The sequence below is a fragment of the Equus asinus genome, chromosome 11 (assembly GCF_041296235.1).
Source record: "Equus asinus isolate D_3611 breed Donkey chromosome 11, EquAss-T2T_v2, whole genome shotgun sequence".
In the NCBI taxonomy this organism is placed as follows: Eukaryota; Metazoa; Chordata; class Mammalia; order Perissodactyla; family Equidae; genus Equus; species Equus asinus.
In genome coordinates this window covers 28657947-28681955 of record NC_091800.1, presented here as the reverse complement: position 1 = coordinate 28681955, position 24009 = coordinate 28657947, and the positions used below count along the sequence as shown (strand labels likewise).

Here is a 24009-nt window from a genome sequence, read left to right as displayed (position 1 = left end):
TTGGCAACAGATTCTTCCTTAGCAAAAAAAAAAAAAAAACCCAAAAAACAATTAATACCATATAGCCTAGGTGTATAGTAGGCTACATCACCTAAGTTTGTGTAAGTACACTCTATGATGTTTGAACAATGACGAAATTGCCTAACAATGCATTTCTCAGAACATATCCCCATAATTAAGTGACACATGACTGTACAGAAAACCCGTGAAGGATTATCAGGAAGAATATAGGCAGTATCTCTTGAGACCAATCAACTCTATTAACTAGTTGTAAAGTGGATATGATGAGATATAAACTCATTGATTCTATCACTTTTAGGTTGGATTCCTGTTAAAAACAAGTCTATAGCAGTCAAATAGCCAATGTGCCATCAAAAATGGCTCAGTAAACAAGAAAGATTAATTATATCCCCTGGATACAAAAATAGAATGGGAAAATTGTTACTTTTTTCTAGACAATTCAAAATATTTTAAACAACAAATATACATAATAAAATTGAAATACAGGAAAACGTACAGAGGAAAAAGAATTAAGAGGCTATCAGGGACACAATGAAAAGCCTTACATGGAACTTTTCGAATTCTTTACTGAAATATAACTTGAAAAGACTGCCGCATAATCATTCTTACTTTGATTTTCTTTCATCATGCCCGTCTCTAAGATTCCTCTCTTCTCGAATATCTTCTCGCTTTTCTCTGCGGTCATCTCGCCCTTTGTCTTTGTCTTCCCAATCCCTTTGGCGCTCTCGTTCCTTATCCCTCTCTCTTGCTCTTTCTCGTTCCCGTTCTCGCTCTCTCTCCCTCTCCCGTTCTCGCTCTCTCTCCCTCTCCCTTTCTTCTCTCTCTCGCTCCCGTTCTTTTTCCCTATCGCGTTCCCTCTCTCTTTCCCTCTCCCGATCATGGTCACGATCTCTCTCTCTTTCACGGTCTCTCTCTTTTTCTCTCTCTCTCTCTCTCTCCCGTTCCCTAGCACGCTCTCTTTCTAGTTCTCTTTCTTTCTCTCTTTCCCGATCCCGCTCACGTTCCCTCTCTCTCTCCCGCTCTCTGTCTCGTTCTCGTTCACGATCTCTTTCTCTAGCCCTTTCATCTCTTCTATCATCCACTCTGTCTACTCTTCGTTCCTCTCTTCTTTCATCACGCTCAAGCTCGTCATTCCTTCCCTGATGTCGAATTGGTGAGCTTGGTCTTTGATCTACAATGAAAATCAAGTTTTGTCAGTGATTAATTTGACATAACCTATTGGCAAGACAGTATGGAAAATCTTAAATTTTATCTGTGTATAGGGTCACAGTGGCAACAAATATAAATCAGGTACTATGTTTACTTTTAATTTAATCATCCAAATAATCACCCCTAGATGTTTAAAAATATTTTTTTCTTACACGTAATTTTTATTTGCCCTCTAACTAACATGTTTTCTGCTCCCCATCAACCCCACCTCCCACCTCCCGCTGATCCACCTTTGATCTCTCTCTGCATGCTCCCTACCCTACCTCCAGCCCCCTGCTCCAACCCCACTTTCTGCCATCTCTACCCTTCACCTCTGATCTTCTCTGTCCCCCCAGCAGGACCTGAGAACACTGGTGGCAAAGGATAGGGGCAGCAGGAGGTGTAGAACATAGGAGCTGAAGGAAAAAAAAAATTTCCCTCGTAAGTCACACCTCTAATTTCAGGCCGAAATATATACACATCAAAGTGCAGCTACTATGTGAGGAAAATATAGTAGAACAAAACATCTGTCAGTATTTGTTGCTGCAATATCAGTTTATCATAAACTAGATTAAGGGTACTGATGCTTAGCAATCTTGAAATAATCAAATGTAAAAAGTGTTTCATATTAGTGATATATATTTATAATTAATAACTATTAATAAAAGTTTTAATCATATAACTGATTACTCAGATGAAGAGCTGTTGTCTTAAAATGTTAACTGATAATCTTATTATATTTTATATATATATATATACATATATAATATAATATATATATACATATTTTCTTTTCTTCAATACACAAATCACATAAACACGGAGAAAATGAATGTGTGCTGCCCAAATGCCCAGCTGAGCAGGAAAGTAGTCTGGGATCAAAAAATATTTAAGAAATGGCATGAACTTTTCCAGAGATAGCCATTTTTGAAAGCAGTTCACTGTGCTAGGATCTAGGCTACTGTGATGTTTCTATTCTCATATTATATAATAATGTTTTGGTTAGTTATAAAGGTCCTACTATAAAACAGCCAACAGGTTTGCAAGTGGAATATCTAACATCAACTTATTTAAACAGAATAATTTTAGGATATTTGTAGGGAAGGGTTCAAAGGTAACTTGAATTTCCTTGCTTATCACAGATGAAAAAGACAAGAATTATCCATATTTACTCTTTTAGAGGTTATAGATAAAGAGTTCATAGAATTTTAAAGCTAAAACAAAACAAAACAAAACCTTGTCCAGCTCCTTCTCTTCTTAAAAACACAGAAATTATGGTCCAGAAGTTGTCCTGACAAAGTCCCAGAGATGGTAGATATAGTAGGACATCAGGACTAGAAGTCAGTACTCGTAAACCTTTCTTTACTTTTGCTGAAACCAACTTAAATTTAAAACGTTCTATTGTACTACACTTTTAATTCCCGGAATGCTATATATTCACATCTTAAGACTGTCTGGATGCCTGGTATGAGGGCCATAGTAACATCACAATGATGAGAAAACAACCTGAAACGAATTCAGTACTGTATCTTATAGCAATACATGCTTGAAATTTCTGATTACAGTAATGTCAGGGAATAGACTATTTTAGTCAGATACTCTGTTTTGACAGATAAAAACTCTATTTTCCCAACCAAAATGACAATACTCCTTACTTCAAAGAAAATGGAAAGGTTATAAGAATACCACTTTAGTATGTCTAAACTATCTTCCCTAAAATGTGTTCTTGAAAAGATGTGCTTCTCTTCATATATTTCCTTATCTTAATGAACGACATATCCATTCACGAAAGCTGGAAAGCTGTTATCCAAGTTCCACCATATTCAAGTACCATCAATTTCACTTTCAAAATATTTCTTTATTCCACTTCCTCTCTCCATCCCTACAGTTAATATTATTGACTCAGACTCTGATCAGCTCTTCTTAGATGTCTACGTCATTAACAGTCTAACTGGTTGGTATCCTTGTCTTCAGCCTTTCCCTAGACTCTCTTACACTTTTCTGATGAAAACTCTTATTTTTTCCCAGCTGCTTAATAGCAGTTATCTGGTAGGCAGTGAAAAGGAAATTAAACCCAAAATTTTTAGCCTGACTTATTAGGCCATTTACAATCCTTTCTCCTCACTTCTTACCTTCCCTACCAATTATAGCATAGCTCTATTCCAACTTTATAATTCTTTACTGCTTCAAAGAATATGTTTCTTTTAGCCCTGTAGTCTGCACATGCTACACCCTCTCCCCTACAGTGTTTCTTCCATCATTCTTTCTAGCAAACTTTTACTTATCCTTCAGGCCCTAATTCAGATGTCTCCTCTTTAGGAAACTTTCTTGGATTTCCTTAGAACTCAGTTTGCTCTTTTTTGTCTTCTCACAGAACTTTGTTTAGTAGAAGAATTCACCACACTTCAATTGTCAATTTGCACCCTAATTCACTTATGAAAAACTAAAGGAAAGATTCAAATTCTTGAGCACCTACCAAGGTGCCTGCGTACACCTCTACTGTCAACCTCTATCAATCTTGCTATTGCTCACCATACTCCAGTCACACTGGATTTCTTTCAGACTCTAGGACATATTAAGCTATTTCCCATCTCAGGGAATTGACACACACTCTTCCCTCTGCACAGAACGTTTTTACCCTCAATCTTTGCAGGGCTAATTTCTTTTATTGCCCTTTACCTCTGCCTAAACGTCAACTCCTCAAATTTTCGTAAACACTCTATCTAGATAAAATAGGTCCCTCTCTTATCCTTTATTTCTATCTAAGGCCCATGTCTGTTTCCCTGATGGCACTCAATAATCATTTCTTTCTTTTGAGGAGTATCTTTCCCCCTATTAAGTTCTACAAGCACAACAAACACAAGAACTACTGCACTCCAAGAAACTAGCAAAGTGCATGGGTACTCAATAAACATCTGGAGAATATACCATTAAACTCAAAAACAGGTTTCTATTTCAATCATACAAGTAATATTTATTCAAATAGTTCTAGTAAAGTAAAACAAAAAAAGAACAGGCTTTTCAGTCAGAAGATTTGAGTTTAAATTCTAGCTCTGGAAGTTACTTCCTCTGTAATATTGGAAAAATCACTACCCTTCTCTTAGCCCCAATCTCCTAAATTATAAAACATGAATTCTCTTCTCATACCTACACTCACAGGGATATTGCAAAGATAAAAGGATTTTAAAGAATTTTTTAATATATATTCTCTGAATTAATATTGTAAAGGATAGGGGCTAGCCTGGTGGCATAGTGGTTAAGTTTGCACACTCCGCTTCGGAGGTCTGAGGTTCACAGGTTTGGATCCTGCGTGCAGACCTAAACACCACTCATCAAGCCATGCTGTGGTGGTGTCTCACATACAAAACAGACGAAGACCAGCACATATGTTAGCTGAGGGACAATCTTCCTCAAGCAAAAAGAGGAAGATTGGCAACAGATGTTAGCTCAGGGCCAATCGTCCTCACCAAAAAGGAAAGAAAATAAAATTGTAAAGGATACTAAGTCAGAATATACAAAGAGCAACTTATCAAAATTCTTGGTAACTTAACACGTGTGGTTGAACTAAACATAAAATTGAAACAAAATGTTACTACTGAATTCAGGCAGGAGGTGAGAAAAACCTGAACTAGGATACAAAACAAGAAAAAAAATAACAGATACAAAAAAAGCATTATCAGGACATGGTGTTAGATTAAAGAGAGTAAAGAGAGGTAAATCAGTGTTAGGGAAGAAATAATTTCAGATATCAACACAGAACATATAAACTCCAGCCTCATCTGTAACTAAGGATATCATATATATCTCCATTTAACATTTAACCTAAATGCATTAGGCTTACCCTAACAAACTCAACCCAACCAACTCTGACCTCAAGCTATACTCCCAAAAGTACATGGTGTGTTAGAGACTCTGTCCTCCTCTCATTACCACCCATATCAAGACACAGTATTACCTTTTTGATTCAGCCCACTGTGAAGCATCAATACTCAATTCCCTACTCCATCAAGTTTCATGCTGTACCAATCCCAGAATTATGGCAAATCTCACTTTAGTAACCAGCCAAGGTTAGTAAAGTGTTTAGATCTTAAACGTTTAAAGGCCCTAATATGTACAGATGATAAAAGCTTGTTAAAGTCTTTATAACCCTTCTTAAATGCCTTCTAGGAATTTTGCTTCAAAACTGACTTAAGAGACGATCTAATATAGTAACAGAAAATTTTTAGCTTAAGATATACATGAATATAAAATTAGTTAAAGCAAGTAATACATATTCTTAGGAAGGAATAGGAATAAAATGTTTCTCTAAACAACCCCCAGCCCTATCATCAACATGTCAGTCCTTATAAGTCTCTGTTTATCCCAACTAGTGAGTGAGTGGCCAGGATACTCAGATGAGAAAGTTTAAGTATCTCCTGAATCAGAAATGCCTGGAATGGCACCCAAGCATCCACTTCTTTAAAGGGTTGTGAGCTATTTGGTTAAGGTGAGAGACATAGAGCAGATGTGACACCTCAGTTCTTGCAAGTATGCAAGTACCTACCACACCTCAGTACATACTCTGGTGTCAAATAGGTGTGGGCAGCTAGCTATTCAGACACTCTCTCCTAAACTAAGTAAACGTGGAGGATTATATGAGAGAAAATATAATAGTTTCAAATGTGTGAACAAGCAAAAATCTTAAAAGATAGCTTATATTAAAAAGTAAATTGATACTCTTCAAAAAAAACAATTCTCCCAGTGAATGCTGGTCACTATTTAATAATATCCCATTTGACAAACCTCTCTCTCTGTTGTCACGACGGTCTCTCTCTCCATGTCTTCTCTCAAAGGAAGAATCTCTTGCTTGATCTCTGTTGTCTCTTTCAGGATATCTGTCTCTTTCAGGATAGCTACTCCGAGTTTCCCAGCTGTCATGATAGTTGCTACTACTACTGTGATTATCAATTTGAGAACCTCTTGTGCCTCGACTTCCTAAACAAAGGATATTCACACAAATGTTTAAACACATATACTTTATTCAACAAGTTTCATCAGTCACCATCTTTCCTCCCAAAAAACATACAGATAAAGGTGGGCTTTTTTTTTTTGGTATTCCAAAGCGCGGTAATCATTGTTGGAAAGAATACTAAATGTTGGGTCAGAACACCCAAGTTGTCTGATGACTGACTTGAGTAAACTAAGTCTCAGTTTGCCTTATCTATAAAGAAAGTCATATAACGGAATCATAAAGCAAGAATATCTCAACTAACCCAAAAAACAACAAAACAAAAAATAAAAACAATTGACTCTTATCTATGTCACAGAAATATCATGAAAAGAATGAAAAATATGGATATACATTATTGCTTTGATTATAGTTTATAGTGAAAACACTCCAATACAGAACCAAGGTACTTTGTTGACATTAAGTGGTGCCTGAAAATTTTCATTAAAATATGTGGGAAATGGATGTTCACAGTAGTTTTACTCGTAGCCAAAAACTGGGAAGTACCCAAATGTCTTTCAATGGGTGAATGGTTAAACAACCATGCTACATCAGACCATGGACTACTACAACAAAGAACAAACTATTAATAAATGCAACAACTAAGATGAACCTCAAGGAAATTATGCTGGATGAAAAAGCTAATCCCAACAGGATACATACAGCATGATTCCATTTATGTAGCATTTGTGAAATAATTGTAAGATGAAGGCTATATCAGTGGTTGCCAGGGGTCAGGGACAGGAGAGGGTATTTGGGTGTGGCTGTAAAGGGGTAACACAGGGAGTCTTGTGATGGTACAGTTGAGTCTCTTGATTGTGGCGATGGTAATGCAAGGCAACACAGCTACTATGGAAAACAGTATGGAGGTTGCTCAAAAAAATTAAAAATAGAACTACCATATGATCTAGCAATCCCACTTCTGGGTATATATCCAAAGGAATTGAAATCAGATCTGGAAAAGCTATTTTCACTCCCATGTTCACTGCAGCATTAACTCACAATAGCCAAGACATGGAAGCAACCTAAACTTCCATTGACAGATGAATGGATAAAGAAAATGTGGTACATACATATAATGGAATATTATTCAACCTTAAAAAAGAAATTCTGCCATTTGAGACAACATGGATGAACCTGGAGGACATTATGCTAAGTGAGATAAGTCAGACACAGAAGGACAAATACTACATGATACCACTTATATGTGGAATCCAAAATAGTCAAACTCATAGAAGCAGAGAGCAGAATGGTGGTTGCCAGGGCTGGAGGGAGAGGGAAATAGGGCGGTATCAGTCAAAGGCTATAAAGTTGCAGCTGTACAGGATGCATAAATCCTAGAGATCTACTGTACAACATAGTGCCCATAGTTAATATTATTATATTGGCAACTTCAAAAATTTGGTATGAGGGTAGATCTTACATTAAATGTTCTCATCAAACACACAAAAATAATAGAGAGAGTGAGAGGAAACTCTTGCAGGTAATAGATACGTTTATGGCACAGGTTATGGTGATGGTTTCATTGAGTGTACACTTATGTCCAGGCTCATGAACTTGTATATATTATGTGTGCACCTTTTTGTATGTCAATAATACCTCAATAAAGTGATTGAAAAAAACTGCACAGAGCTACACACACACTTTACACAAAACAGGCTTTGAGCCTTGAAAGAATTATAGCATAATTCTTAATACTATAACAGGGTATTATAATAATCAAAATATCTATAAAGAATATGTTAATAATTAAAGAGCAGAAAGAAGAAATTTAAAACATTTTTTTAAGCGATTTTTATTTTTCTCCTCAAAGCCCCCCAGTACATAGTTGTGCATTTTTAGCTGTGGGTCCTTCTAGTTGTGGCATGTGGGATGCCACCTCAGCATGGCTTGATGAGCAGTGTCATGTCTGCACCCAGGACTCGAACTGGTGAAACCCTGGGCCACCGAAGCAGAGCGCGCAAACTTAACCACTCGGCCACGGGGCCAGCCCCTTAAAACATTTTTAAAAGGCAACAAAAGGGCTACATCTAGGAATGAAAAGATTAAATGTCAGATTAGATTCTGCTAAAAGAAAATTAGTAAAAAAAGATACATCTGAGGATACGACCCAGAAAGTGAAAGAAATAAAGAGATGAAAAATTTGAAAGAAAAGTTAAGAATAAAGGCAGATATAATGGGAGGATTCAACATATTTCTAACATATGTCTAAGTACAAGCTATTTAAGGTCACATTTAAAACAAAAAGATACAGAAAGTTTGAAAGGATGGAAAAAGATATTTTCAAACAAATACCACCCAAAAGAAATCTGTGACAAAATAATCTTCAAGACAAAAAGCACTATTATGGACAAAAAGACTCATTCTCTTATGATAAAAGGAATAATTTGCCTTATGTGTACCTAACAGCAAAGCCTCAAAATATTCAAGGCAAAAAGTGATCAAATTACAACAGATGGACAAAGCCACAATGATAGAGGGAGATTTAACTCACATCTCTGTAATGATAGAAAAGGCAGTCTAAAAGAATTAAATGTAGATTTGAAAATGTGGTTAACAAACGAGCTTAGAGACACCTTGAAGCAAACCATTAAAAGCACATGCAGAACACTTATAAAACCGACTGCTGAGCCACAAAGTAAGTCTTAACAAATCCAAGTGCCAAAGAACTGACTTCAAACAGAGCCTTCTCTGATAACAATTAAAACATGGGGAGGGGAGTTATTTTAAAAACCATGATTGGAAATTTAAAATCCTATTTCTATATAACTCATGAATCAAAAAAGAACTATCAAAATTTAGAAAGTGTTTAGAATGGTTATTAACAAATTTTCACAACAGAGTGAAACTTAAGAGTACATATTAATGAAATAGAACAAAAGAGATATAAAAGAATATAAAGAAAACCAAAGGTTATTTCTTTGAAGTCTCAAAATGGATAAACCTCTGGCAAGACTGAGCAAGGAAAAAAACAAGGAAGTATAATTACAGGCATAACAGATATTTAAAAATACATTTAGGAACATCTTTATATCAAAAATTTGAAAACAAATTTCCTGAAAAAATATAACTTACTACAACTGCTTCAAGAGAAAAACAGAAATCTATAACTATTACAATACAGCCATGGGCCACGTAATGACATTTTGGTCAACGACAGACCACATATACGACACTGGTCCCATAAGATTAGTACCATTAGCCTAGGTGTTTAGGAGACTAAACCATCCAGGTTTGTGTAAGTACACTCTATGACGTTTGCACGACGACAATATCACCCAACATTTTTTACAACATATCCTTGTTGTTTACTGATGCATGACTGTAATCTAAACCTATAACTCTAACTCAATTGGTAGTAAAAGCTCTAACCTTCAGAAAAATGAGAAATGACGCTTAACAAACAAATGTCATCAAACTGTCAGAGAACTGATAACCACTCATATATAAATTGTCCCAGAGAAGAGGAAAAAAAGAAGCAAAACTTCCCAACACACTTTATATGGCTAGTATAACTCTGATCCCTAAACCAAACAAGGACAACACAAAAATGAAAACCATGCAATGGAATGCTAGAACTGATTCACACTGGCTCCAAAGAACCAACTGTGCACATCTCTTCCCAACTCCACATTAAGTGACACCATGTTAGTAGCTCGATATCTGCTATGATGGGAGTATTTATACCATGGATATCAGCAAAATCTGTAAGTCAAGACTTTTCTCCTGAAGAGTTAGTTGTTGAATATGTACCATCGTGCCACTGATTATATATGCCAATCTCAACTAAAAACAGAGAAACTTAATTCAAAATTAAATTTTAACAAACCTATTCTAGAACTCGAAAAAACTGCATTTACCTTAGAAATGCAAGGATAGTTCTAAACTTTAAAAAATCTATTAACATAAGTAACAAGGTAAAAAGATCTCAAGATACAGAAAAAACAGTTCTGACAAAAGCTGTTAGCTAAATTGGGAAAATTAGGAGACGCTCTTAACACAATAAAAAGCACTTGCTAAAAATCTACAACCACCATGCTTAATGGTGAAAGGCCAGCAATAATTCTTTAAAATCTGAAACAAAGCAAAGAAGACCATTATACCACTTATATTCAAACTACTGATAGAGCTGCTCATCAGGTGGTCAACAGTAAATAAATAATAATCAGAAGGGAAGAGCTAAATCTGTCTGTTCCCTGATATAAATGTTTAAGAGAATCTAACTAGACCTACTAAGAAAATACAGCAACATCACAAGGTAAGATTAATATACGAATATCAATTTCTATTTCCATATACCAGCAATAAACATTAGAAAATGAAATGTTTTGGGGGCTGGCCCCGTGGCCGAGTGGTTAACTTCGCGCATTCTGCTGTGGCAGCCTAGGGTTTCACTGGTTCGGATCCTGGGCGCGGACATGGCACTGCTCGTCAGGCCATGTTGAGGCGGCGTCCCACACGCCACAACTAGAAGGACCTGCAACTAAGATACACAACTATGTGCAGGGGGTTTGGGGAGATAAAGCAGGGAAAAAAAAAAAAGATTGGCAACAGTTGTTAGCTCAGGTGCCAATCTTTAAAAAAAAAAAGAAAATGAAATGTTTTAAAAGACAAGATTTAGTGACACCTGTACAGAGTTAATCACTGAAGCACTGTTGGAAAACAAAAAAGACTGGAACACCTCAATGTCCACTAATGTAGGACTTACTAACTTTATGGTATATCCTATAATAGACATTATGCAACAAAAGGAGGAGGTAGCTGTTTATAAAGTTGCCTGATACAGAATGATCTCCAAGATATTTTTTTCTAAATGAAAATAGCAGGTTATAGTGCAGTATATAGTTGCTTTTTTAAAAATTATATTGGTAGAACCAGAGGGGAAAATAAGAGACATACATATGGGCTTGTGTAGAGTATTTTGGGGAAAGATACATACAAAATTGGCAAAAGAGAGAACCAGGTCAGGGGTAGAAGGCAGGCTTTTCACTATATACCCTTTTGTACCTTTGAAATTTTGAACCATGCAAATGCATTACTAAAAAAAGAGAGAATTTTTTTAAGTACCATTTACAATGACAACAAAAACAGAGAGGGCTCAGGAATAATATGTACGAGACGTTAATAGCAGAAGTTATAAACTGATAAATTTAATGCATTTGAAATAAAAATCCAACAGTTTTTCATGAAATTTTAAAAAACAACTCATTTGTAAGATGTATTTGAAAAGCAAAGAGCCAAGAAAAGTCAAGACAACTATGAAGGAGTAGGTGAGGGCCTTCAGCTTAACATGAAGCTGTAACATCGACCAGGACAGACCAAGAGAACAGCAGAAAAGAGTAAGTGTGATCAGAATTGTGCAGCAGTGTTTTAGAGGAGGGGAGAGAAGGGAGTGGAGGAAGAGAGAGGTCAAAGCTTAATTCAGTCCAAGCAGTTTGAGGACAAATACATTTAGCTAGGTAGTTATTGCGTGATGGCAAATGCGTTTAGGGGAAGATAAGAAAAATGGCTCAAGATGATACGTTACGATCTGAGGTGGTTTGAAGTAAGCACAAATACTGAAGAATAAACAAATCAGTCATTTCTGACACCACCAATTTTGAAAGTCGACCATTTTAACCCCACTGTAATGATTATTTTATCATTTATATACCTGTTTATTAGAAATTACTTCCTTTTGACTCTACTTTTTTGCCTGATAGCAATTTTCTTAGTGTTCCACATTAATCAAGATGGTAGGTGGTAGGCATGATTGGAAATAATTCAACCGGGGCTCTAGGTCAGGCCCTATTTATCTTTTGCTACTTTAGCATTAGTAATATTCGGAATTTTTAGGGAAGATCAAAAATTCTATTAACTGAAAATTACTTTGACAAAATGATGATAACGAATGTAAGAAATAATACATTTAGAAAAGAAATCTTAGGTAATTTAATTATTTCTATACAAATATACAAGATGCAGTTCACTGACAAGACAAAAACCTTACCCTTTTCAGGTAACTCTGGACCTCTCCCCCTACTTCTGCCCATCCGGTCATTCCTAATTTCACTTCGAGACTCATTTCTGGAATCACTCCTTATTTCAGCACGAGAGCTTTCTTCTCTTAAATGGTTTCTGCCATAACTTCGGGATTCTTCCTGATATGTATCCTCCTTTCGATGAGTGTCTCGACTTTCACGGTCCCTGTAGTCGTGGGCATCACGAGCAGACCGAGAATCTCTGGGATCACGGCTCTCTTTGTTATCTCTGCTATAATCCCTCATCTCCCTGGAGTCCCGAATGTCTCTGGAGTCTCTCAGTTCCCTTCGGTCTCTAGTATCTCTGGCATCTCTCCGATCCCGACCGTCTCGAGGTTCTCTGTCATCTCTGTGGTCTCTAGAAGAGCTCTGATCCTGTTCATACTCTCGTTCTTCTCTTGTGTCCTTTTCTCTATCCCTTTTGCCTCTAGTCTCTGTAATGCAATTTTGGAAATCAACCATAATTCCTTTTACAAAATTTTGGGAAACTAGACAATATATATAATACAAAGCTTTTAAAATTTTATTACAATGGTAATTCATGTTCTTTGCAGAATATAAAAGGAGAAAATAGGGGCGAAAAATAAAATTAAAACCATCTGTAAGCTGAAATTTCACAGGTAATTTTATTAACAATTGGATAATTATGTTCTTGATTGGATAAACTTTGAACATAATCTCCCCCCACCACATACTTACAGATCTTAAACAACTGAAACAAGTAAGTTGACCTCATATCATTGATGGCGTATTTTTTAGAAACCACTTTTAGATCCAGAGGCACACAGTGACTTTAATCATCTACCAACTATTAGGCTAGATGAGACCACATGTGACCACCTCAAATGTACTTAAAAGTACTTGAGAGTGGTCTACACTTAGTAAGCTGGCCAGCAAAGAAATAGTGTTATTCTCCCTTTCTTTTCTTAAGCTGTTTAATGGACTCACACTCCCGTCTCTAAAGCTTTCTCTACTTAAACCATTTTCTCACATTTCATAGAAAAATAAAGAAATAATTTCAGTTTTTAAAAAGTTGGAACGAACCCCCACTGATTACTTAATGTAACTTTGCCACTGTGTAAATGAAGAAATAGAGGCCCAGAGCTTAAATGGCTTAGTCAACCGTATACCTCACGGGAATTTGCAAAGATCAGAAACTATTTTTTAGATATGCCTAGATTAGATATAAATGAATTACAGCATAAATCTGGTATGAAGTCAAAGAAGTAACAACAGAACCTCAAAGAACAAACCCTGCCTTTTTTATCAAATTCCTTCATAAATTGCGCTTACACCCTGTAACTGCCCCAAGATCTGAGGCTACTTCAGCAACTGTAGCAGCTTTATGCCTAGGACATTGTAAATTTACCTCCTTTTCTCTTTGTCCCCAGTCCCTAGGTCCATGGACTTTCTCAAGCACCCAAATACCTAATATCCACAAAACCCCCTAGATTCTCATCTGTAATTTATCTCCCCTGCCAATTTACTTTGTCCATATGGCTATATCCACAAATGCCATTCAAGAATGGAAGCATTAGGCAAGGATTTGATGTCTTTATCACTTTTTGTGCAAATCTATCCACTTCTAGACCTCCTCCAATACCAACCATGCTTAGAAATTTTTTCACTTAAGACTTTTTTCATGATGCCCCCATCAGTCTTTACAAAAACACCAAGTTATATTTTGTTCTTTACCTACCTCCCCATCCTTCCACTAAGATTATCCTTATTTCAGAAAACGACATCTAACTAGAGAGGAAAAAACATCTGCCACATCTTTTGCATGTAAGGTTAAAGAAACATACTCCTTAAAAGAACCTAAACACACGTGGTTTATTATTAAAAGGAATCTTCCTATAATATAAGCCACTCTTACCACAAAAAGTTGTTCCTGTAAGACTCAACTGCATACTAAATTTCCCCTTTATTAGTATGTTTAATAATTATGTTTTGAAATATTAAAGAATTTTCATTCAATAAAGCAGTGATTAAATGTATACCATATTTCTGGTCAACTCTAGTTGTCAAGTATCTTATTAAAATTAATAGATAGGTATAAGAGAATTTTCCCATCTTACCAACATTCCATAAATACTGTTGTGCTGATCTGGTTCCAAAATCATGTACACAAGGAATATATAAAACAGGTGCTCTCTCCGGTCCCTACCTATGCATCCATTATTTTCTTGAATAAAAGAACTTGATTAATTATTGCTTGCACTGTTGATAGGAAGACAACTAAGTTCAACATGTTTCATAGGAGACTGCTGTACCACACTCATAAAAGCTTCTAAAATGCATATTAAACAGAAATGTTGCTGCAAGGAAGCAAGTATTTCCTGAATACTCATTACCTTAAAAAACTAACTCAAGAGAAGTTAGGAAAAAGATTTGTTAAGTTAAATAAACAAGGAGAAGCTTAGACAAGTACAGAAAGAGATGAGAGCTATTAGACTGTACTGCCAGGTATTAATAGCATCTCAGCTTGAACAGGGAGGAGCAAATCCAAAGTTAACTTAATTCTCAGGGGACTAGAAAGGAAAAGTGCTTTGCTTACTTCTTTCTTGAGTTACACCAGGAAAACTGGCACTTGGTTTGCACTGACCTTCTGAATGTTCCCCCAGCCCTCACTTCCTTTATCGAAACACTTCTGATGCTTCCAAACTCTGCCCCCTGGTTTGTTGGTTTTCTTTCCTTCAGCTCTTTGTTGTTTTTAAAGAATTAACTAAGTAATTAGAGGGATGCTTTAAGAATGAGATAGCCAAAAATTTCTAGAACTCAAGAGTACTCAAGTAAAACATCTTAACTTAAAGAAAGCACCAACTTAATATATATATATATATATATATATATAAATGCCCACTATATATTTAGCAGCTTACATTCCCATGTCACTAAGCACCTCCTATTGTCCTCAAGAACTCTTGTTACAGAAAACTTAATAGAACAAAGCTTTCTTTATAATAATAAATTTGAATGTCCAACTTTTCAATAAAGAAAATATCTACTTAAATAAAAGAACTCTAAAAAAAATAAAGTACAGCGCATACCTTCCCTCCTTTCATGACGCCGATCATGAGACTGTGAAGTTCGTTCATGATCATGCCTCCCTTTCTCTCGCATTGGAGAGCGATGTCTTGGGGGACTTTGTTTTCTCTGAGGAGAAGACAGAGAATGTGAAGCATAAGGAGAAGCAGAGCGTCGTAAAGGTGGAGTTATGGTCCTCTGATAAGATGGTGAAGGAGTTCTTTTTCGACGAGGAGAAGGAGAATGTCTTTGAATAGATGATCCTGATTGTGAGGAAGATGAGTGATGTCTAGAAGATATAGGAGAATGATGCTGTCCTGCTGGGGAGGTGGACCTATTAGGAAAAACAACAATAAAAAAAACCATGTTCAAGGGCCTTCATTTTTAGCCAAAGGAAAATCTACTTTAAAAACAAAAAAGCTGATCGTAAAAGTTAAAGCTAAAAGTGTGAATAATAATTTCACAACAAGTTTTAATTCACAATGCTGTAAAATAAGTTGATTTTTAAAGATGTGATTGATTTTTAAATCAGCTTGAGGCAACAGTTCTAGATCAGATATGCACTGCCTTTCTCCCAAGCTTTGGCTCCAAAGCACACTTCCTTTTCCAGGTAACATTCTCCCTAAGCACAGATGATCTTACCCTCACTTAAAGTACAGAACTCACTCTTACCAGAGATAATCTCTGACAGTGTGAACAGGTACTTGCAGCGGGGAACCCACAAAGAGCTAAAGAGAAAACACACTAGTAAGATCTAGATGGAAGGCAGCTGTGAGAATGCCTGTAATTCAAAGCTATGGGAAAAGGGAAAAGCTATCACCAGCTGAGCCAAACTTAAGTCTGCACTGCCTGGGTTGACATTTCGGAAGGGAAAACAATGCCTGGGTTAAGGAAAGGACATACTGTCCATACTGTCTTTATCTTAAACAACCTGCTCTCTTCACTCTTGGGCAGCACAACTTGAGATTTAGTTCATAAGTCTTGGTTTCACTAAGGCTTCCTCTACTCCTTTCAAATCATCTTCTTTCACTGCTACCAGAGAAACAACTTATAACCTCATAGAGCACATGTGAATCACTCCCACAATCTGCTATGTCATGAGCCCTGTCTACAATGAATATGCAAAATGTGTGTGTGATGGAGAGCTGAAATACACACATTTGTGCAATAACTAAAAAGAAACAGGACCAATTGTTTAAAAAATAACATTCCAGACGTAAGAAATCCAGATAAACAGAATATTCCTCAAAGCAATCATTTTGAGGGCTAGATGTCTGTTCCAAAAAATTCTGAAGTTCTAGTCAAAGTATTTCAGAATTAACTTCAATCCCAATGACAAATATGTTTTAACATCTGCAACGATGGCAAAATTATTATTAATTCTAAACCAGGGTTTCTCAATCTTGGCACTAGTGACACTCTGTATTCAAGTAATTCTTTGTGGTGGGGAGTTGTCCTGTACATTGAAGGATGTTCAGCAGCATCGTTGGCTTCTATCCACTAGAAGCTAGTACCATCTCCCTCCCACCCCCATTCATGACAATAAAAAATTACTCCAGACATTGCCAAATGTCCCCAGGGAGGCAAAATCACCCCTAGTTGAAAACCACTTTCCTAAACTATGTTTATAAATAATGCCTTAGTAGACCTTTATCAACAAAAGGTTAAAATCTATAAAATACATGTTACTGAGTCAAGAAAGTGATCCAATATATTGGAAAGAATTTTGCAGAACAAGTATTTAAGCAAATAAACAAAAACACCTTTTGGATAACAGTTGACTAAAAAAGTAAAAGTCAGCCAAAGAGAATACCACATTCACCTAAACATTCTAGTTATCTGTGGTTCCACTAAACCTTCATGCTTTTAGCAAAAATTGCTACTCCCTTCTCATATAAAAAAATAAGCCATAAGCCACTATAACTTAATTGACTCTAAATAGAAATTTGTTTACTCAACAGATATGAGTAGAAACGCTCAATGGGTCTTACCCAAATTTGGAAAACCATTTATGATCAATGGCCACTCAAGTGATCTTAATTGAACAGAAAAATCATTGCAAGTCTGAGAACTAGAACGACTCTTCTTTGGTGGTTTCCAGTTTCAATTTCATTAGGTTCTAGTCAATTGGGAAATAGCTAAATTGACAAAATAAAGAATGTGGCTCTCCAGTGAACTGACATTTTGGTTGGTTTTGAGTTTACTTCTGGGGTATATGCAAAATTGTTTCAAGAACGTCTACAATACCCTTTGATGACTAGTTCACAGAACTTAAAAAGTAAAACAGTTTATAATACTATCTTTAAAAAGCACATTATAGTACAATCACGTTTCTATTCAAATGTGGTGTTTACTGCACGGAAGAAAAACCTTCAGCTGAAGCTTAGGATAATCAAGCTATCATATTCAGGTCAGAGCACCAACATGCTGTTAAGTTATGGCTTCAACATTTTAACCTTATTTTCCTTCTTACCCATCCTCAGGAAAAAAAATAAACAGTTTTAAAAAATTCTTGATTTAATTTAAGGATCTGTTATATAGTGAATATTTCTTCCCCCCAATTTTCTATGTTGAAATCCTTATCCTCAACGTGCTGGTATTCGAAGGTGGGCCTTTCGGGAGTAATTAGGTTTAGGTGAGATCCTGAGGGTGGGGCTCCCATGACAGGATTAGTGTCCTTATAAGAGGAAGAAACCAGAGCTCTTTCTCACTCTTTCCCCTTTTTGTGAGGACACAGTAAGAAGACAGCCATCTATGAACCGGGAAGTGGGCCCTCACCAGGAACCAAATCTTCCAGCATCTTGCCCTTGGACTTAGCCTCTAGACCAGTGAGACATAAATGTCTGTTGTTTAAGCCACCCAGTCTATAATATTTTGTAATAGCAGCCCAAGCTAACTTAGATAGCATCTTGACGTTTTCCTCTGTTCCTATTCTTTTTTAAAAGTCTGATGACTGGGGCCAGCCCAGTAGCACAGCGGTTAAGTTTGCAGGTTCCGCTTTCATGGCCCGGGGTTCACTGGTTTGGATCCCAGGTGCAGACATGGCACCGCTTGGCAAGCCATGCTGTGGTAGGCGTCCCACATATAAAGTAGAGGAGGATGGGCACGGATGTTAGCTCAGGGCCAGTCCTCCTCAGCAAAAATAAAACACAAAAACAAAAAAAAGAGGAGGATTGGCAGCAGATGTTAGCTTAGGGCTACTCTTTCTCAAAAAAACGTCTGATGACTGAAGAACAGTGAAAAGAAGATCTGTTAACAAAACATGATGGGTCAAATTACAGACATGAGCCCAACTGGACCTGGACCCATATATGTTCATATAAAAGATGTGACTCTAAGAAAAAAAACTGTCTTGAAATCTGACCAAAATTATTAGAACTTTGGCTTCTAGACTACTACAGAGATATATTAAAATACATTTTCACCTAGAACAAGAGTAACTTCCGATGAACTAATCTTATGCTTTACAATTGGCTGGTTTCCTATCTGAGGAGGAAAAAAGGCATTTGAAATTCAAATAAAAAAGGCAAGTTTATTACATGAAGAGATGCTCAAAACCTTACAACAGAAATCTGCATACCGTTAGCAAGAGCACTGTGATTTACAGCACATAGGGAAAGCTGATCTTTAGCCTGACTTGATTCCAATCAAAAGCTTTTTAATGCTGCTATCATTAGGACATAATATAGAATGAAAATATTCGGGGTGTATTTCATTTGAGGAAAAATGTGAAATGTTAAGAAATTTAAAAAGAAAATTTCCTCTCATTCAAGATGCAAGTAATTTCACCTACAAGCTAATGTTTATACCCTATACTTTCTTAAAATTAGTAACACCAATTTTTCTCAATAATTGGTTTCTCTTTCTCAAATATGAAAATATGTTTACATGATGTAACTAACATTCATAATTCAACCTTTAAAATCATTATCAAAAAGTATAATTTAAAACAAAACAAATGGACTATGGACACTATTAAAATCAATTCTATTATCAGTGGTAAAATACAAGATGATACACATTTCATACACAGAAATATTGAGGTTCTATTCTTTTACATAAGAAATTTATTCTTATTAAAATCATGTCACTTTAATTCACTGAACAAATATTAAGTGAGCATCTTCTATGCTCCAAGCATTATTTTTGGCGCTGAGGATATACAAGTAAAGAAGACAAAGCCACTAACATAAGAATGATGATAATACTAATAATAACTAGAGCAGGTAATATATACCCTGCTACTAAATGTATGACATTGTTCTAAGTGCTTTACATATATTAACTCATTTCATCTTTAAGTCAACAACTCTGAGGTAACTGAGACAGAGAGGAGTGAAAACCAGTCTCTTAATTACAGAGCCTAGGAGTAGACCACCAACAACAAAGCAAGGCAATTTCAGCTAATTAACGCAACAAAGTTCATAAAACAGGGTAATGAAATAGAAACTGCTAGGTCCAAAAAGTATGCCAGGGGGACTACTTTAGGTTGCTTGGTAAGGAAAGGGCCCTTACTGAGAAGGTGATAAAGAGCCAAGTGCTGAAAATCTGAGGGAAGAGCTTTCCATGCTGAGGGCTCAGCAACCAGAGGAGGCAGGAGGGATCATGATACTGAAGAAGAGAAAGAAGACAGGTGTAACTAGTTTACCAGAAGAGTCGCCTCCTGCTACTGAAAACCTCTCTGAAACTGCTTGAGAACCTTCTCTCAAGTCTCTCATTCCACCAAGCACGTTGCACAAAGGGTAAAAGTAGAATTTTTAGGGACATAAATACCATTTTAGATTTTGGCTGCACAACAGGAGATTCTCTCTTCAGCTCAATAAATTTCCCCAATATCACAGAGAGAGAGCCCAAGCCTTGATCAACAGGACTAAATGTGAGACACGTTTTTTTCTTCCCAGTGTGATTATTTTGATGTTTATAAAACTATTTCATTTTTAACACAAGTCTACCATAATTTTAGTATATTATATAATTATGTTCAGCTATATTACACATTTCTTTAAGTGCCTTGATTTTATATCCCTAGCCTAAATTAGCATTCACGTAAAAACACATTTTAGGTCTACAGATAGAACTTAATTAAATGCAGAAAAAAGAAAATGCCCCAGACAAGTAATTCTCAACCTGAATACAAGGTTCCATTTTAATATGAAAAGATCTGCATATCCTTCATGATATTATTTGTGCTAATATCCACTAATTGGGAAAATATTATAAAAGATACTACAAATTCATCGACACTTTTAAAATTTGTATTTTAAAATTACATTACTCTTTTCTTTTAGGTATGATACTGGTATAGTGATTATATATTTTTAAGTGTCTTTCTCTTTTGGAGATATATGCTAAAATATATACAGATGAAATGATATGATGTCTTGAACTTGCTTCAAAATAATAGTGGAGGGGATAGGTGGACAGGGGTATAGATGAAACAACAAAGATATAAGAGGACCATTATACTGGTCTATTTTTATGTGTATGAGATGTTTCCTAATAAAAATGTTCATGCAACATTTTTCCATCCTCTGTATATAACAGGGCAACATCAGTACACATTTATTCAAGAAATTATCAATTCATCTATAGAAAATGCTTGTTGCACACATGAATTCTTTCTTGTCCTATGGTTCATAGCCACAGGATGAGATTCACCAGTATAAACCATGGTATTTGAACATGAATGGTAAATACTGAATAAATCAAAGAATGATTCCAATAGATAGCATTCTTTGTCAAAGGTCTGAAGCTTTCTGAATTATTTCAATGTGTGCAATCACTGAAAGGAAATTGTCAATTTGGAGGTAATTTCGAATGATCAAATCTGTCTTTCAAATGTGGGTAAGACTCATGCAGGCATCTGTACTCCTACGAAGAAATAAACAAATTCCATATTCAGTTAATCATAATGAAGTAACTAAAAAAAAAACTAGCTATGCTCTCTTACTATCATCTTCTCACTTAACTTCAAAATTCTACAACCTAGTATTTTGATTAAAACATATTACCCATCATTAAAACAATATTTAACCAAATGTCCAGCAGAATGAGTAACACGCACTTGTTAGTTAACTTCTCTGGTTAACTACTATCCGAAAAGTTTGTGTTTGCTCAAGCCCTTGTTCTTAAACTACACTAACATATTGGTTCAGGTACCTGATCCAGAAAAATTAAAGTACGGTCACGCGTCACTTAACAACGGGGATATGTTCTGAGAAATGCATTGTTAGGCAGTTTTGTCCTTGTGTGAACATTACAGAGTGTACTTACACAAACCTAGATGGTACAGCCTAGTACACACCCAGGCTATATGGTACTAATCTTATGGGACCACCATATATGCAGGTCCATCGTTCACCAAAACGTGATTATACAGAGCATGACTGTATATAGAACAGAGATTTTCATTGATAAAGAAAGTATTACAGGTCCACTGAAACAACATCGTGAATATCCAGTTTAGGATTATCTAGAGGTAACAGCTTAGGAATATTGATGCTCATGAAATAATCCCTTCACAAGTGATCTTCTGACTAAATATCTAATTTGAACTTAATCTTCCTGTGAGTTATATCTCTTCTAAAACAAATCACAGAATAAAGATGATTTAGGTAAGCTGAGTTCCAGGTAACTAAGATTTTAGTATTCTCTGTACAGAGCAGAATATGGAAAGTTTATTTTAAAAAACACTATGGGAAACTGCTACATTTTTTAAAAGCAGAGTAATAAAATAAATTCATAAGAGTTTTTATTTTTTGGATAAACAAGTGGTACTCAGGTTTTGAACAATGTAGCATAAATAAATCATAGCTGAGTAAAGTCTACTGGTCAAATTGGAAGACGACTGGTAAGAAAACTCTTTTAAGACCTGTGGCCTCCAAACTGTTCACTTCAAAAGCAAGTACATGACAGAAGTTAGTATTATTCAAATTAACCATATTTTGGGAATAGGGTATATTCTTAACAAAGTTGATGTCACCGATGAAGGTTTAGAAGGCAAGTACTCAAATCCTCAATGCCAGATCAGTGGAAGAGGTCTAAAGAATGATTAATAATTCTTCACATTTTTTGAAGAGAGGGGGAAATTACGGATTTTTCTGGGAGGCTATGGGCACTCTCCCCTCACCAAAACACACACAGGCAAAATTTTACCCACACATCAGGAAATTTGCAGCCACATGAAATCCACCAATGGATCTCAAGTTGGGAGACCCTGATCTAGAAGGCTGTAGAACTGAGACAGAAGACAGGGAGGACTTAAAGTCAGAGGACCATGTGTCTTTGTTGCATCATCTGTCCCACACGTATGCACACTCTTCTAGTAACTCACTAGGGAGCCATCCTCTAAGAAATGTAAGCAATCCTCTATATCCAATCGGCCCAGTAAGTCTTTCTTACTTGGAAGGAAGAAAAATAATCCATTTTCAGAAAGATATTATTATACATACATGTGATATATATTACTTCCACCTGTAGTAACAAAGCCTCTGACAACATTTTTGTTCACTGCTGCACCACCAGCTTTTAAAACAGTTCCTACCACTAGGTATTCAATAACTGTTGGATGAACAAATGAATTAGCTTACTTTCACTTAAGCACAACAAATCCTAATAATCCCAATACTCTTAATAAGCCCAGTATGACATCTAAATTAATTTTAAAGGACAATTTTCTCCAAAAGGAATTTAGATACTAGCTTTTAAATTACATACCCGACCAATCTGAAAGTAGTGACAAAGATTCTTAATATACTGTTTTCTTTTAGAATTAATAAATCCTTTATTCATAGTAATGGAGAAAAATTAAAATAATAGATCCACCGTAAACAACCCTAAAACTTAAATTAACTCCTCCAAAATCAAAATGCCCTTTTTCAACCTTGTCAAATATGGCTTTAGAGCTCCAGTGCAAGTCTGGGACCCACGCAGTCCCTCAGTACTCCTAACCCTGTTGCTTCATTTCCTTACACAAAAGAAAGAAACCAAGTTCAGATTTTTCTATATAATCAGTAACAGGTACATCCTAGGCATACTTTGTTGCTCCTGGTGGAGACAGCCAGGGAGAAAAAACCAGAAAATGAAGAATCAACCTGTGTATTACTCAGTTCCTCATAATACAAAGAATGTGTTACCATTTCAATGGTGAACTATCTAGGGATATATGTTAAGAATCACCTTTCAGAGATTTCTGGGTCAAAATAACAAAACAAGAACCATTAGAGAAGAATAAAGACTTCATCATGTAAATCACTAAGTACACTTAGAATTTATATCTGATTTACATGTCATTTTTCAGAAAAATACCTACTGGATTGAATAAAATTCAGAGTATATTTTAGGAAAATATGTTCAAGAATTGTAGATGCTCCAGTTAACCATTCTCTTATTGCTCCAATAAAACACAATGTTGCCAGATCCTAGCAACAGCTGACACAATCATTCTGCTTCTTCTAAGTCACGGGGTTGGGGGGGTGGATTCATCTAAATAAATTAGATAAGATGATCTCTTCTCAAGACAAAGAAAGGCCTAGGCTTAGTGCCAAAATCTTTTTTTGGGAAAAGACTAGGTTTTATTGAACTTATAATTATAAAGCAACATTAACTGCTTACTAGGATAATTTATCCTGAATGATAGTACAAATACCAGTTCACAGAGCTTTCCAGATAAAGTGCCAGATAACCCTGCTTTTACTCTAATAATCTTGTCACTTAATAACATGAACAGAAATGGCATCTCACAAGTGTAGCAGAGACTGCAATGAC

General features: G+C 35.9%; 1 protein-coding gene across 8 annotated transcripts in view; it reads right to left on the bottom strand.

The window, feature by feature from the left end:
• The window catches only part of ZC3H13 (zinc finger CCCH-type containing 13), a 97152-nt gene that overhangs the window by 20926 nt on the left and 52217 nt on the right, over window positions 1-24009 (bottom strand). For 3 of the 8 annotated variants that reach the window (XM_014838894.3, XM_014838892.3, XM_014838895.3), the window contains exons 9-13: window positions 15267-15577; window positions 12186-12650; window positions 5992-6183; window positions 1542-1625; window positions 631-1192 (exon numbers count right to left, since the gene is read on the bottom strand). In XM_014838894.3, coding sequence (XP_014694380.1) covers window positions 631-1192; window positions 1542-1625; window positions 5992-6183; window positions 12186-12650; window positions 15267-15577 — 1614 coding nt within the window. The remainder of the gene's footprint in view (window positions 1-630; window positions 1193-1541; window positions 1626-5991; window positions 6184-12185; window positions 12651-15266; window positions 15578-24009) is intronic. The other 5 variants (XM_070520683.1, XM_014838897.3, XM_014838898.3 and 2 more) reach the window with 2 other exon arrangements.